General features: G+C 45.4%; 2 protein-coding genes across 2 annotated transcripts in view; one reads left to right on the top strand and one right to left on the bottom strand.

Moving 5' to 3' along the window:
* Positions 1 to 16,994, top strand: part of LOC144487356 (uncharacterized) — a 72,202-nt gene that overhangs the window by 12,454 nt on the left and 42,754 nt on the right. Inside the window, exons 2-3 of the mRNA XM_078205441.1 lie at positions 655 to 1,032; positions 13,696 to 14,338. Coding sequence (XP_078061567.1) covers positions 655 to 1,032; positions 13,696 to 14,338 — 1,021 coding nt within the window. The remainder of the gene's footprint in view (positions 1 to 654; positions 1,033 to 13,695; positions 14,339 to 16,994) is intronic.
* LOC144487357 (uncharacterized) overlaps positions 1 to 16,994 on the bottom strand; it is a 78,834-nt gene that overhangs the window by 56,792 nt on the left and 5,048 nt on the right. The window lies entirely within an intron of this gene.

Below are 16,994 nucleotides of genomic sequence, written 5' to 3'. Positions count from 1 at the left end.
TGAAACATCAGTTCTTTTCTCTCCATACAGATGCTGCCAGACCTGTTGAGAATGGGGAGAGAGTGTGTGGGATGGAGATTTACAGCTTTTGGGGAATGAGAGAGGAAAGAATGTTCCATAGAAATTGTCTGTTCTGAATTTCTATCCTGCACTGACACTGATGACTTTTGGAAACTCATTTTACAGGATCTTGAAAGAGGAATCACAGGCTGAAATCTCAAACATCACGTCTAGACGTGACAGAGTCATATCCCTTGGGACCTCAATATCATCGAACTTTGAATCCAGGAGGAGAAATGATTGTCCAGTCTGTCGATTTGAAAAGATTTGACATGTCAGTGTGAGTGAAAAAGCATCAACACTCTGCCACACTTGAGTGAGAGTGTTCCAATGCACTGACTAAAGAGCTTTAACCAGTTACACAGTCTGAATAAATATCACACCATTCACAGCGGGTCGAGACTGTAATCTTGTTCTGTGTGTGGACGAAGTTTCAACTAATTGTCCACCCAAGAGAGAGGCAAGGACACCTGCATCATGGAGAAACCATGGAAATGTGTGGACTGTGGGAAGGGATACAGAGCCCCATCAGAGCTGGAAGTTCATCGGCGCAGCCACACTGGGGAGAGGCCATTCACCTGCTCTCAGTGTGAGAAGGGATTTAATCAGTTATCCAGCTTACGGACACACCAGCGAGTTCACACTGGGGAGAGGCCATTCACCTGCTCTCAGTGTGGGAAGGGATTTACTCGGTTATCCCACCTGCGGACACACCAGCGAGTTCACACTGGGGAGAGGCCATTCACCTGCTCTCAGTGTGGGAAGGGATTCACTCAGTTATCCAGTCTGCAGAGACACCAGCGAGTTCACACTGGGGAGAGGCCGTTCATCTGCTCTCAGTGTGGGAAGGGATTCACTCAGTTATCCAGCCTGCAGACACACCAGCGAGTTCACACTGGGGAGAGGCCATTCACCTGCTCTCAGTGTGGGGAGGGATTCACTTGGTCATCCAACCTGCAGTCACACCAGCGAGTTCACACTGGGGAGAGACCATTTACCTGCTCTCAATGTGGGGAGGGATTCACTCGATCATCCCACCTGCAGAGACACCAGCGAGTTCACACTGGGGAGAGACCGTTCACCTGCTCTCAGTGTGGGAAGGGATTCATTCGGTCATCCCACCTGAGGATACACCAGCGAGTTCACACTGGGGAGAGGCCGTTCACCTGCTCTCAGTGTGGGAAGGGATTCAGAGTTTCATCCCAGCTGCTGAGACATCAACAAGTTCACGAGTGATTCCCGGGGTAGGATTCTGCTGTTATTGTTTCTGCTCTCAGTTGCATCCAGGACTGTATTTTGTTCATTCTCACAGTTGGTCAATGGGAAGGGTCAGAGGGTTTCTTTGTGCTGGACTGGCTGGTCTCAGCCTCCAGTGGGCTGATGCTCTTTGAGTCTTTTTGTGAATACCTGGTTTCAAATGTCACAAGGATCACAGAGTGACAGGGTGTGAGGAAGTTTCGAGATATTTAGTCAGAAGAAAACAGAGGTTGGCAGTGCAAAGGTACATTTCTGAATGGAGGGCTGTGACAAGTGACATTCCTCAGCGATCAGTGCTGGGACTTTTGATGTTTGTAATATATATAAATGATTTGGAGGAAAATGTAACTGGTTTGATTGGTAAGTTTGTGGACGGCACAAAGGTTGGTGGAATTGCGGATAGCGATGGGGACCGGCAGAGGATACAGCAGGATATAGATCAGTTGGAGACTTGGGCGAAGAGATGGCAGATGAAGTTTAATCTGGATAAATGTGAGGTAATGCATTTTGGAAGGTCTAATACAGATGGGAAATATACAGTAAATGGCAGAACCCTTCAGAGTATTGATAGGCAGAGGGATCTGGGTGTACAGGTACACAGGTCATTGAAAGTGGCAATGCAGGTGGGGAAGATAGTCAAGAAGGCATACGGCATGCTTGCCTTCATCGGCCGGGGCATTGAGTTTAAAAATTGGCAAGTCATGTTGCAGCTTTATAGAACCTGAGTTAAACCGCACTTGGAATCTAGTGTTCAATTCTGGTCACCACACTACCAGAAGGATGTGGAGGCTTTGGAGAGGGTACGGAAAATATTTACCAGGATGTTGCCTGGTGTGGAGGGCATTAGCTATGAGGAGAAGTTGGAGAAACGTGGTTTGTTCTCACTGGAACAACGGAGGTTGAGGAGGGCAACCTGATAGAAGTCTACAAGATTATGAGGGGCATGGACAGAGTGGATAATCTGAAGCTTTTTCCCAGGGTGGAAGAGTCAATTACCAGGGGCATAGGTTTAAGGTGTGAGGGGCAAGGTTTAAAGGAGATGTACGAGGCAGGTTTTTTACACTGAGGGTGGTGGGTGCCTGGAACTCGTTGCCGGGGAAGGTAGTGGAAGCAGATACGATAGTGACTTTAAGATGCGTCTTGACATTGCTCCACCAATGACCCTCCCCCCATCATAAAGTCGAAAGCGGAGCTGTTCATTGATAACTGCAGTACTCATGGCTGAGAATGATACCAGGGATGAGGATTTTGTTTTATTCTTTCAGGGGATGTGAATGTGACTGGCAAGGCCAACATTCATTGCGCATCACTGATTGCTCTTGTAAAGAAAATGAGCCACTTTCTTGAATTGCTGCAATCCATCTGGTGTAGGTATACCCACAACGCTGTTAGGGAGTTCCAGGAATTTGATGCAGTGACAGAGAAGGAATGGTGATTGATTTTCAAGTCAGAATGGTGTGTGATGTGGAGTACAATTTACAGATGGTGGCATTCCCATACGCTGGCTGCACTTGTTTTTCAAGTGGTAGAAGTTAGGGTTTGGAACATTGAAGAAGGGAAAGGGTTAATGTTTTTTGTACTCAATGTATTTTGTGCCTAAAAGGTTGAACTTTGTACCTGGAATGTATCACAAACATAGCCCTTCCTTGTGGCGAGCCTCCTTTTTGTTTATATTGCTCCTGGTAGTAATATAAGCCATTTGTTCATGTCTTTCAGCTTTTACTTTTAGTATAAGCTATTTGTTCATGGTTCCCTTGCTTGTTTATATCATTCTGATAAAACAGACAGTTAAATATAGATGTTAGGGGATAAGTCTTTCTTTCTCGTAGGCTTGTGTATGATTTAAACAAAGGAAGCAAATGGTAGAGTGTGAGAATGGCCATTTGAAGGAGGACTCCCACTGGGACAGTTGCACTCAGTCACTCAGTCACTTCAAAGGAAACGCTGCGGGAAGAGCAGGGGACCAGAGGTGACACCTTGGCTTCGACTACCAGGAGAATTGTGCTTTATGACCCAAGGATACCAGATGGTCTCTAACCATGATCCAGAGACTATCAGAAGCTGTTAAAGGAACTATAATTTATGATCAAGGACTGTTAACTGGACTTTGCTTCATGACTTGTATTGGGAACCCTGATGTATAAATATCCATGCTTCTTGTGTTCAGAGAGAACTTTGGCTTCCGCTTTCAAGGGGTCAAGTTCTCCCATAAGCTTATGAGAATAAAGCATGACTGTATTTTGACTCATACCAGCCTATAGAGGTATATTTTCCGACTTCAAACATGCTGTGAAAACAGCCTTGGTGATTTCTTGCAGTGCATCTAATATGTGGGATGCACTGCCACCATTGTGGGCTAATGGTGGAGAGTGAATGTTTAAGGTGGTATTTGAGATGCTGATCAGGCGGGCTACTTTGTCCTGGATAGGATCTACAAAATTGTTGCAGATACACTCATCCAGGTAGGGAATATTCCACCTTACTCCTGATTTATACCTTGTGAATCATGGCAAGCCTTTGGGGAGTCATTAAGTGAGTAACCTGCCACAAAACTCCCAACCTCTGATCTGCTCTTGTAACCACAGTATTTAAATGACTGGTCAATGGTAACCCCAAAGTTATTGCTGGTGGGACATTCACTGATGGTAATGCCATTGAATATCAAGGGAAGATGGTTAGATTTTCTTGCTGGAAATAGATATTTCCTGATAATTATGTGGTGTCAGTATGAATTGACAATCAGCTCTAACCTGAATGTTGTCCTGGTCCTGCGCTGCATGCGGGCAGCTTCAGTATTCAGAGTTGTGAATGGTAATATACACTGCAATCATCAGTGAACATCCCCGTTTCCGACCCTACGGTGGGGAGACGGTAATTAATGAAGCAGCTGAAAATGATGAGGCCCAGGAGACATGAGGAACAACAAAATATATTTATATCGCGCCTTGAAATAATAAAACATCCAAGGAGCTTGTAAAATAAAGTATGATATTGAGCCACAAAGAAGATATTAGGTTAGATGACCAAAAGTTTGGTCAAAGTGGTAGATTTTAAGGGGTGTGTTAAATGAGTTAAGCGAGGTGGAGAGTTGGAGACGTGTAGGGATGGTATTCCAGAGGTTGGAGCCTAAGCAACTGAAGGTAGAGCTTGCACTGGTGAAGCAAGGTCAGGGACAAACTAAAGACCAGAATTAGAGCAGTGTAATATATTGAGGGTTGTGGGGCTTATAGGAGATTATAGATATTGGGACAGGCAAGGTCATGGAGTGATTTGAAACCAAGGATGAGAATTTTAATATTAAGTTGTTGCTTTACTGGGTGGATCATCGTGCACAAGGGTGATAGTGGAACAACACTTAATGTGAGTTTAAACATGGCCAGCAGAGTTTTAGATGAACCCTGCAGTGACCCTTGCAGTGATGACTGACCTCCAACAACCACAGCCATCCTCGTCTGTACCTGGTATATCCCCAACCGGTGGAGAGTTCCCCCCCGAATCCCACCGACTCCAACCCTTAAAAGGTGAAGGGGGAAAAGTTTGTGCGGAACCGTTAGAAATGGCGGAGCTGCTTAATGAATACTTTACCTCGGTATTCACGGTGGAAAGGGATCTGGGTGGTTGTACTGCTGGTTTGCGGTGGACAGAAAGGATCGAGCATGTGGACATAAAGAAAGAGGATGTGTTGGAACTATTGAATGGCATCAAGGTTGGTAAGTCGCCGGGACCGGATGGGATGTACCCCAGGTTACTGTGGGAGGCGAGGGAGGAGATTGCGGAGCCTTTGGCGATGATCTTTGCATCGTCGATGGAGACAGGAGAGGTTCTGGAGGATTGGAGGATTGCAGATGTGGTCCCTATATTCAAGAAAGGGAACAGGGACAGCCCGGGAAATTACCGACCGGTGAGTCTAACCTCAGTGGTTGGTAAGTTGATGGAGAGGATCCTGAGAGACAGGATTTATGATCATCTAGAGAAGTTTAGTATGATCAAAAGTAGTCAGCACGGCTTTGTCAAGGGCAGGTCGTGCCTTACGAGCCTGGTTGAGTTCTTTGAAAATGTGACCAAACACATTGACGAAGGAAGAGCGGTGGATGTGGTCTATATGGACTTCAGCAAGGCGTTCGATAAGGTCCCCCATGCAAGACTTCTTGAGAAAGTGAGAGGGCATGGGATCCAAGGGGCTGTTGCCTTGTGGATCCAGAACTGGCTTGCCTGCAGAAGGCAGAGAGTGGCTGTGGAGGGGTCTTTCTCTGCATGGAGGTCATTTGCTACCAAATAAACCTGTTGGACTTTAACCTGGTGTTGTTAAACTTCTTACTGTGGAGGTCAGTGACCAGTGGAGTGCCCCAGGGATCTGTTCTGGGACCCTTGCTGTTTGTCATTTTCATAAATGACCTGGATGAGGAAGTGGAGGGATGGGTTGGTAAGTTTGCTGACGACACCAAGGTAGGTGGTGTTGTGGATAGTTTGGAGGGATGTCAGAAGTTGCAGCGAGACATAGATAGAATGCAAGACTGGGCGGAGAAGTGGCAGATGGACTTCAACCCGGATAAGTGTGTGGTGATCCATTTTGGCAGAACCAATGGGATGAAGCAGCAGTATAAAATGAAGGGTACCATTCTTAGCAGTGTAGAGGATCAGAAGGACCTTGGGGTCCGGGTCCATAGGACTCTTAAATCGGCCTCACAGGTGGAGGATGCGGTCAAGAAGGCGTACGGCGTACTGGCCTTCATTAATCGAGGGATTGAGTTTAGGAGTCGGGAGATAATGCTGCAGCTTTATAGGACCCTGGTTAGACCCCACTTGGAGTACTGCGCGCAGTTCTGGTCACCTCATTACAGGAAAGATGTTGAAGCCATTGAAAGGGTGCAGAGGAGATTTACAAGGATGTTGCCTGGATTGGGGGGCATGCCTTATGAGGATAGGTTGAGGGAGCTTGGTCTCTTCTCCCTGGAGAGACGAAGGATGAGAGGTGACCTGATAGAGGTTTACAAGATGTTGAGAGGTCTGGATAGGGTAGACTCTCAGAGGCTATTTCCAAGGGCTGAAATGGTTGCTACGAGAGGACACAGGTTTAAGGTGCTGGGGGGTAGGTACAGAGGAGATGTCAGGGGTAAGTTTTTCACTCAGAGGGTGGTGGGTGAGTGGAATCGGCTGACGTCGGTGGTGGTGGAGGCAAACTCGTTGGGGTCTTTTAAGAGACTTCTGGATGAGTACATGGGATTTAATGGGATTGAGGGCTATAGATAGGCCTAGAGGTGGGGATGTGATCGGCGCAACTTGTGGGCCGAAGGGCCTGTTTGTGCTGTGGCTTTCTATGTTCTATGTTCTATGTAACCCTGCGTCGGTCCCTTTCTGCCAAACTCAGTCAAATGATGTCTTGATGGATTTTCTTTGTTCTTTTTTTTGTTTTTTTTTTGTTTTCTTTGAGAAAACAAAATTTTCTTTGTTCTTCGTTCTGTTTGGAACATCCCAAATGCCCATCCAATTTCCTTTGTAATTGTTTATTGTCTCCACTTCCTCCACCCTCGTAGGCAGCGAGTTTCAGGTCATTACCATTCGCTGCATCAGAATATTCTTCCTCACATCTCCCCTCCCCGCTTGCATCTCTGACCCGAAACAAGAAATCTGTGTCCCCCTCGTCCTTGTCCCTTCAGCTAATGGGAACAGCTTTTCTTTGTCCACCTTATCTAAACCTGTCAGAATCTTGTCCACCTCTATCAAATCTCCCCTCAACCTCCTTTGCTCCAAGGAGAACAACACCAGCCTGACATTGACAATAAAGAACAAATGAACAGAATATGTTCCTGTCTAAAATCAAATGGGAATGTTTAATTTCTGTTTTAAAGATATTGTGAATATATTGTCCTGGACAATAAAGGAATCAGCTATAACTGAGCAAGAAGAAAACAGTTTCAATGTGGAATTGAGTGGAATATTCTCTCTGGATTTAAACAATGGAGGAACTACAAACATGGAAGAAAATAAATTTCAAAATGTGAACTCTGTACAGACTGTTTTCAAAATAGAACTTGAAAATTCACAAATGAACAGCAATGAAGACTCTCCTTTTGCAGGAGGAACTTTGGACTATAATTATTGTAAGAAGAAAACCGTCAGAAAAGACTGCAAGCAGTAATTTCCATCTTCAGTGGACTGAGATTCCTGGACATGGAACCCAGCAGTGTGCTGTTACCAAGCTGGACTTGTGAATGTGAAGTAGACAATGGAGGGATTATTGTGTCTATTGCAGGTTATAAGATAGATCAACACAGGAAAACAGTGGATTTAGGAACAGGAGGAGGCCATGTGGCCCTTCGAGCCTGCTCCACCATTCAATAAGATCATGGCTGTTGTTAAGATATACAGCATGTTGTATATTGTAATATTCTAAATGGGATATTATGAAGGTGATACATTTTCATTTCTTCCTGTTTTTGTTACAAAAATCTAATTTCATAATTCCTATGTTTTAGAAATAAGAATTAGTTGCAAGAATTGCTTTTAAAAAATGGAAAACCTGGGTTGAGAATCTGATGAAAACACCCTCAGGGAATTCGCAGTCACAAAGCATGGCCCATGTTGGTTTAAGAAGTCAAAACTCGAGAAGTAAGAACTGTAAAAAGTCAGCTGGATCTTTTAGCTGGAGACATTGGGTCTGACAATTATTGTACTGTTTTTGTTAGGTTAATTCTTCATGCAAACCTCAGGAAAAAAGGTTTAGTTTTGAAGCTAAATATCTGTCAGATATTCCACCTGGTCTCTGTTACCATGGAGATATGTGATTCAGGGTGGAGCCTTGGTTAGAATTAGACCATAAGATATAGGAGCAGAATTAGGCTATTTGGCTCATCGAATCTGCTGTGTCATTCGATCATGACTGATAAATCTCAATCCCATTCTCCTGCCTTTTCCCCGGAACCTTTGAGTCCTTTCCAATCAATGACCTGGTTCCAGCGGACAGTCTGCAGTCAGCTTGGAAGCCACCAGTTCTGGGACCAGGAGCTGTGAACCAGCTGTGGGACTAGAAGCCTAGAGGACCGTTGGAAACCAGGGGTGTTTCCAACATTTAAATGCCTCAGCAAGAATGCAGTGAAGCCCATGTTTAGACTGAGGAGTCCACAGTTTGAGAGCTTAAAGGAAAATTGGAGGCTTGTTTAGTGAAAAGATAATGGATGGACTCCCATAAACTCTTGGCCTCTTTTTAGGTCAAACCGAATAAACAAACTCAAATTAAGTCAGGACAAAGTAAAAGGGGCAGCTCCCCAAAAGGAGGGGGAACAGCCCGAACAAAAATCAAAGTACAAAGGAAACTTAAAAACATCAAATTAAAATGTGATTATCAGGGTCGATAACGCACCCCAACCCCTGCGGTGCCCAGCGGGCACGGAAGGCATCAACCGCGCCCGTGGACACCGCATGCTCCCTCTCCAGGGACACCTGGCTGTGAATGTACCCGCAGTAGAGGGGCAGACAGTCAGGATGGACGGCCTCCTCGATCGCCCGCTGCCTGGGGAGAATATCTGGTGTACTGGGGAGAATTAAAGTGAATTGTGGAGAGCTTTGACATACCTTTGGGATGGTCCTAGGACCAGAAGTGAATGAAACTTCAAGCTATCATTAAGTATAAAGAAACTCTTGGGGTGAAGTAAAAAAATAGAACTCGGTTTATATCATAAATCTTTATTGAGTGTAGTATTCAATTTGTAGTGTTGTCTTTTTAAATTTTATTTAAACATACAGTAAAGTTTGTTTTTGTTTAAAAATGTGGAATCTTGTGATGTAATTCTTTCAGTTAATCACTGGGTGTTCGAATTTCTCTGCAAACGTTAACAGTCCTGACCGGGATCGCAAAAATTCACACAAACAGTGTTTCAAAACAAATTGAAGAAAAAGATGGTTTTTCTTCTTCAACCCAAATGTTACACATGAAGAAACCCTCTTCTGGTATCTCCAATAATTTGTTGCTTTGAGCAATTCTTTTCATGGAACAATCAGATAATTGATGACTGAAAATGGAACTAATTGTATCCCTTTAAAGCAGGAGGGCGATCGCCCGGCACAGAGGGGAATTGGGGATTTCTCCCATAGACCAATTGACAGGGATTCTACCCTCCAACCACCTGAAGTGAATTCTTTACATGAATCATCCGTGCCAGTGCAGTTATCAACTTGCAGTTTGGCTGATCAGAAAATGCTTTGTTGCTGATTTTCCTTGTGTTAGGAAGTGACAGTGCCAAGGCCAGATCTTGTTTCCTCCTTGATCGGGATGTAACCCGTGTCCACATCGCCACTTCATTCTTCCACTGGTTGTATGGTTCAGACTCCGAGAGCATCAGCAGGTAATCAGACCCTGACAATTCCCACTGCCTTTCAGTCATTTCTCACAAAAGCTGCTGGGATTGGAAGCTTCCGTCTGAAATATACTTTCTTTTAGTTTCCAACCTTCACCATTAGACAAGCATTTTCTGTTACCTTGTTATAATCCTGACAGCCTTGGGGTGGAGTCAATCTTTATTTGGGACAGATTTGTTCACAGAATCAAACATTACAGGTTCAACTCTGACTCCAAGCTATATTAGTGAGTCCCACTTTTTACCTGCTCATTATAACTATCTAATCAGTGCCCTCCATCTGAATAAACTTAACCTTAACTTATTGATATAATTAACAGCCACAGTCAGAGCATCCAAAAGATCACTAATCGGTGTGACTGCCACGGTGTGTCAGCAGTTTGGGTGAACAAGTGAATCCTTTCCCACACACTGAGCAGGTGAATGGTCTCAGTTTGGAAACGAAGGGAAAATAAAATTTCAGGCAGAAGCTTCCAATCTGGTAGGTTTTATGATAAATCGCTGAAAGTGAGTGGGAATGATCAGGGTCTCTCCCCAGTGTGAATTCCCTGATGTTTCAGTAGGTCAGATGATGTTTTGAACCTCTTTGCAGTGAGAGTGCCTGAACGGGGTCTCCTCAGTGTGAATGCGCTGGTCGACCCTGAGGCAGGCTCAGGTTTTAAAGCAGCTCCCACAGTCAGAGCATTTAACAGGTTTCTTATTGGGGGAGGTGCCTCAGTATTCCAGCAGACTGGATGATTCACTGAGTCACTTCCCACACACACATCAGATGAATGGCCTTTCCCCAGTGTGTAATCCTTTGTGTCTCAGCAGACTAGATAATTGAGTGAATCCCTTCCCACACTCGGAGCAGATAAATGGCCTCGGCCCAGTGTGAATGCGTTGGTTTGACAGCGGGAGGGATGAGTGAGTGAATCCCTTCCCACGCTCTGAGCAGGGGAACAGTCCCTCACCCGTGTGAAATCGCTGGTGGTTCTGCAGGGCAGATGACTGAGTGAATCCCTTTCCACACACACAACAGGTGAATGGTCTCTCCCCATTGTGAACCCGCTGGTGTGTCAGCAGGGCAGACGAATCGCTGAATTTCTTCCCACACTCAGAGCAGGTGAATGGCCTCTCCCTGATGTGAAGTCGCTGGTGATTCCTCCGGGTGGATGAATCACGAAATCCCCTTCCAAACTCAGAGCAGGTGAACGGTGTCTCCACAGTGTGGCTGCATCGAAGGGTTTCCAGCTTCGAGGGGCAATTGAATCCCTTCCCACAGTGCCTACATTTCTATGGTCTGAGTGTCTTTGTACATCTCCAGGTTCAGATGAAGGTTTGACCCCACAGTTAACACATACATGGTCTCTCCTCACTGTGAATCCTTCGATCTTTTCCAGGCTGTGTAACTGGTTGAAGCTCTTTCCACAGTCAGTTCACTGGAATACTCTCACTCGAGTGAATGTGTCTCAGTGATTTTCCAGTCACACTGATGTTTAAACAGTTTGAAGGGACAGACAAACATTTCCCATTCTAGTTTCAAATGCCGATGGTATTCAGATCCTGAATAATTGGGTGACTCTGTTAGATCCTAACGTCATGTTTGTTGAGATTTGTGTCTGTAAATTCTCCCCTTCTAATAGCCTGTGAAAGAAATTCACAAAAATCAATGCTGTCAGTACAGGATAAAAACTCAGAACAGACAATTCTAGTTTCTGTGGATCATTCTTTCCTCTCATTCTTGAAAATGTGTAAATCTCCATCCCAAACACTCTCCCTCCATTCTCACTTTGCTGGACCTGAAATAGACATTGTCCTGAGGGTGCTGATTCATCCTAATCGACAGATCCGTGCTGACTGTTTCATGTACAGGACACATATTCCTGAAATCTTCACACGGGCTTGTGTCTAAGCATATAAAAAAATTGCATATTTAGTGAACTAAAAATGTATGCAATATTCAGAACTCTATTACATGATTAGAGATACAGATGGGTGCGGAAGAACTTGACTTGGGGAGCAAGCAATCATGTTCTGGAACTCACTGATGATGAGAGTGGTGGAAGTGGAGACGACCAGTGATTTCAAAATAAAATTGGTCGGGCACTTGAAGGAATTAAACGTACTGGGGAACAGGGATATCGAGGAAAAATGACACTGAGTGGATTCCCCGACAGAGACTTGGCACGGACTCAAGCTGCTGAATTGATTTATCTTGTGCTCTGCTGACTCTTTGACTGGAAAATATACAGTGTAGTTACAATACTATTCTGGAATTAAACAACAACTGTAATACAAATCCATAAATAATATACCTAATATGCACCATATAGTAAGAAGTATCACAACACCAGGTTAAAGTCCAACAGGTTTATTAGGAATCACAAGCTTTCAGAGAACTGCCCCTTCATCAGGTGAGAAGGAGCAGCACGCTGAAAGCTCGTGATTCCAAATAAACCTGTTGGACTTTAACCAGGTGTTGTGAGACTTCTTACTGTGTTTACCCCAGTCCAACACCGGCATCTCTACATCATATGCACCAACACCAGACATATCAATGTTGTTACGATCCTCATGATCACCTTATAATAAACACATTCCCACAAATCCCAATGGAATAAACTGAAAGACAATGTTTCATTTTTTTTAAAATTTACTTTAAAAATTAATCTAAAATTAACATCACTGATCATGCATTAAGAAACACTATTTGAATAGACAGGATAAATTACACTTTAAAAAGCTCAGACAATAAAAACAGGTTCCACAAAATCACAAACATTTCCCCCTCAGTATATTTGGCTCTAATTCCAGTTCCAGAGAATTTCTCTGTCTCTGTATTTCCCAGGGGGAGAAAGAAAGTGTTTTCCTCACAGATGTTGTCCAGAGGATGAAGTTGGAGTCTGTGTGTGAAGTTTGAGTCTGTGGTGAAGTTTGAGTCTGTGTGTGAAGTTTGAGTCTGTGGTGAAGTTTGAGTCTGTGGTGAAGTTTGAGTCTGTGGTGAAGTTTGAGTCTGTGTGTGAAGTTTGAGTCTGTGGTGAAGTTTGAGTCTGTGTGTGAAGTTTGAGTCTGTGGTGAAGTTTGAGTCTGTGTGTGAAGTTTGAGTCTGTGGTGAGGCTCCAAACAGAAGCTGTTCTGTTTCAAATCAAACTGCGGGACTTGGAAGAAAATGATGGGAAGTGATTTTGCAAAGTCCGCTCCCCCACTCCCTCAGCTGGCAGCCCAGCGCGCAGGCGCAGAGAGCGCTGAGCCCAGCTGTCCGGAGCAGGTGCAGAGAGCGCTGCTGAGCCCAGCTGTCCGGAGCAGGCGCAGAGAGCGCTGCTGAGCTGAGCTGTCCGGAGCAGGCGCAGTGCGGCTGCCGCCAGCGGTCGCTCTCGATCTCTTTTTGGAGCCGCAGGAGAGAGAGGGGGGAGGGGGAGCTCACCGAGCGGCTTCTCGCTCTGGCCGGAGCCGCCAGCCGGTTGCCTGGAAACCGTGGCTGGAGGAGGTGCAGGGGGAGGGGAACAATGGGCGGGGGCGGGGCTCCCGGGTCCGCGAGCCGGGCCTGCGCCATGGAACCCCGACACGTCACTGCGGAGCCGAGTAATTCCTATTGGCTGATTCAGGCAGCGCTCTATTGTGACGTCTCAATGCGGAAGTTGGCCACTGAGCTTCAGATTAAACCTTCCACTTCGATTTGAAAATACTTCGGCCATCAGTGAATGGAAAAGCAGCAACACACTGCCACACCCGAGTGAGAGTGTTCCAGAGCACTGACTAAAGAGCTTTAACCAGTTACACAGCCTGAATAAATATCACCATTCACAGCAGGGAGAGACTGTACCCGTGTTCTGTGTGAGGCTTCAACTGATTGTCCACCCAAGGGAGAGGCAAGGACACCTGCACCATGGAGAAACCATGGAAATGTGCAGACTGTGGAAAGAGATACAGAGCCCCCTCTCTGCTGGATGCTCATCGGCGCAGCCACACTGGGGAGAGGCCATTCATCTGCTCTCAGTGTGGGGAGGGATTCGCTCTGTTGCCCAGCCTGCAGTCACACAAGCGAGTTCACACCGGAGAGAGACCGTTCACCTGCTCTCAGTGTGGAAAGGGATTCACTGTGTTATCCACTTTGCAGAGACACCAGCGAATTCACACTGGGGAGAGGCTGTTTATCTGCTCTCGGTGTAGGAAGGGATTCAACCAGTTATCCAATCTATGGACACACATGCGAATTCACACTGGGGAGAGGCCATTCATCTGCTCTCGTTGTGGGAAGAGATTCACTCGGTCATCCGACCTGCGGACACATCAGCACGTTCACACCGGGGAGAGGCCATTCACCTGCTCTCAGTGTGGGAAGGGATTCACTCGGTCATCCGACCTGCGGACACACCAGCGAGTTCACACTGGGGAGAGGCCATTCACCTGCTCTCAGTGTGGGAAGAGATTCACTCGGTCATCCGAGCTGCGGACACACCAGCGAGTTCACACTGGGGAGAGGCCATTTACCTGCTCTCAGTGTGGGAAGGGTTTCAGTCAGTTATCCACCCAGCAGAAACACCAGCGAGTTCACACTGGAGAGAGGCCGTTCACCTGCTCTCAGTGTGGGAAGAGATTCACTCAGTCATCCCACCTGCGGAGACACCAGCGAGTTCATACTGGGGAGAGGCCATTTACTTGCTCTCAGTGTGGGAAGGGTTTCAGTCAGTTGTCCAACCTGCAGAGACACCAGCAAATTCACATGGGGAGAGACCATTCACCTGCTCTCAGTGTGGGAAGGAATTCACTCAGTTATCCCACCTGTTGAGACATCAGTGAAGTTACACTGGGGAGAAACTGTCCACCTGCTCAGTGTATAAAAAGTGTTCAGAATTTCATCACAGCTGCTGAGGCACCAACAAGTTCACAGGGGTTGGATTCTGCTGTTATTGTTTCTGCTCTCAATTACATCCAGGACTGCATTTTGTTCATTCTCACAGTTAGTCAATGGGGAGGGTCGGAGGGTTTCTTTCTGCTGGACTGGCCGGTCTCACAACTTTGCCTCCAGTGAGCTGATGTTCTTTGAGTCTTGTTGCGAATACCTTGTTTTAAATTTCACAAGGATCACAGAGTGACACGGTGTTAGGAAATTCAGAGATATTTAGTCAGCATTTCTGTTTGAAACTCCCCCAGATGCCCATCCAATTTCCTTTGTAATTGTTTATTGTCTCCATTTCCTCCACCCTTGTAGGCAGCGAGTTCCAGGTCATTACCATTCGCTGCATCAAAATATTCTTCCTCACATCCCTCCCTACATCTCTGACCTGAAACTTTAAATCTGTGTCCCCCTCGTCCATGTCCCATCAGCTAATGGGAACAGCTTTTCTTTGTCCACCTTATCTGCACCTGCCAGAATCTTGTCCACCTCTATCAAATCTCCCCTCAACCTCCTTTGCTCCAAGAGGAACAACCCCAGCCTGACATTAACAATAAAGAACAAACTAACAGAATATGTTAAGACCTGAAACCAAATGGGAATGTTTAATTCCTGTTTTAAAGATATTGTGAATATCTGGTCCTGGACAATAAAGGAATTGGAATAACTCACCTTGGGAGTGGTTGAATGGAATATGTCAACCTGGTATCCACCTACAGTCCAGTGAAAGTCTGGAATGTGTAGCTGGAAATCCCTCCCTAACAGCACTGTGGGTGTACGTACACCTCAGGCATTGTAGCAGTTCAAGAAGGCAGTGTTGGGGTTGACCATGGCCGAGGCAGCTACATACAGCCACATATTCTGTTATAATTGAAGGACTGCAGATTGAATGTGAGGCATTATGGGACTGGACTATCTTGACCACATTCCTGTGACTGCTCAGTTTCTGCAATCACGGACCATTAAAGCTGCTTAGCAGGGCCCCAACAGAGGACCTGGTGAGAATATTTACTCAGAATGAGTTAGAATGAATCTTATTCCAGGACCGGCTGGTGTTCAGTGGCTGAGATACCCGAATCTGTGAAGAGGAGGTCTGACGAATCAACAAACAGTGGCAGATAGTTGGTTAAGAAGTTAAAAATCGTTCTCAGGCATTGTTTAAATTATTTTATCCCAAATTTGTGATAAGAACTGTGAGGGACATGTGACCCGTTAGTCGGTGAAGTAACGGTATACTCCAAATAGCACTGGACTGAAAAGCAGACCTCTGAGTAGATTCTAATGGTTATAAACTGACCCAAGCATGGCCAGTGAAAAAATCAGAACTTGAGTGGGGACCGGACAGGTCTCTTACCTGCTATTTGGAAACTAAGAACAAGAAACTTATCGATAAAATTATTAGAGAATAGAGCCAACATTTCGAGTCTGGAAGACATTTCATAACAGCTCTTATGAAGGGTCATCCATACCTGAAACATTGGCTCTATTCTGTCCCCACAGAAGCTGTCAGACCTGCTGACATTTTCCAGCATTTTCTGTTTTTGTTTCAGATTCCAGCATCCGCAGTATTTTACTTTTATGATAAAATGATTAGTTCTGATTGGAATCCCCACGACCCTCCCGCAAAACAGAGGGAGTGGTGGCAAAGGGAGAAAAAGGATAAGGATGATAAAGTCTGGGTTCTGATTCTCTGAGCCCATGTAGAATAAACAAAATGAGTGAACCAGTTTATAAAGAACAGAAGTTACCCATCCCTAACAAAACTGATCAAATAAAAATAATTAGGTTGTGGAATATAACAAAAAAATTAAGAGCTGAAGTTTACAATGGAGTTTGTTTTGATTTTTATACTTGTATAAAGTGGTATTATTGTGGGCCAATTTCTTTCTGCTCACTCCCCATCCCTTTAGGTTCTGTAGAAAAGTTAACACAAAGATAAGTGGAAAAGTGAATCGTGTGGAGGACGGAGAAGATCTGCAGAGAGATTTGGACAGGCTGAGTGAGTGGGCGAGGATATGGCAAATGGAGTATAACGTTGAGAAATGCGAGGTTATACACTTTGGAGGAAATAATAACAAATGGGATTACTATCTCAATGGAAACAAATTAAAACATGCTACCGTGCAAAGGGACCTGGGGGTCCTTGTGCATGAGACGCAAAAGCCCAGTCTGCAGGTACAACAGGTGATCAAGAAGGCAAATGGGATGTTGGCCTATATTGCGAGGGGGATAGAATATAAAAGCAGGGATGTCTTGATGCACCTGTACAGGGCATTGGTGAGGCCGCAGCTGGAATACTGTGTGCAGTATTGGTCCCCTTATATGAGGAAGGATATATTGGCATTGGAGGGAGTGCAGAGAAGGTTCACCAGGTTGATACCGGAGATGAGGGGTTTGGATTATGAGGAGAGGCTGAGGAGATTGGGTTTGTACTCGTTGGAGTT

This window comes from Mustelus asterias, unplaced genomic scaffold (assembly GCF_964213995.1).
Source record: "Mustelus asterias unplaced genomic scaffold, sMusAst1.hap1.1 HAP1_SCAFFOLD_753, whole genome shotgun sequence".
Lineage (NCBI taxonomy): Eukaryota > Metazoa > Chordata > Chondrichthyes > Carcharhiniformes > Triakidae > Mustelus > Mustelus asterias.
The sequence above is the reverse complement of the archived record's forward strand: the minus strand, read 5'-3'. Positions and strand labels throughout refer to the sequence as shown.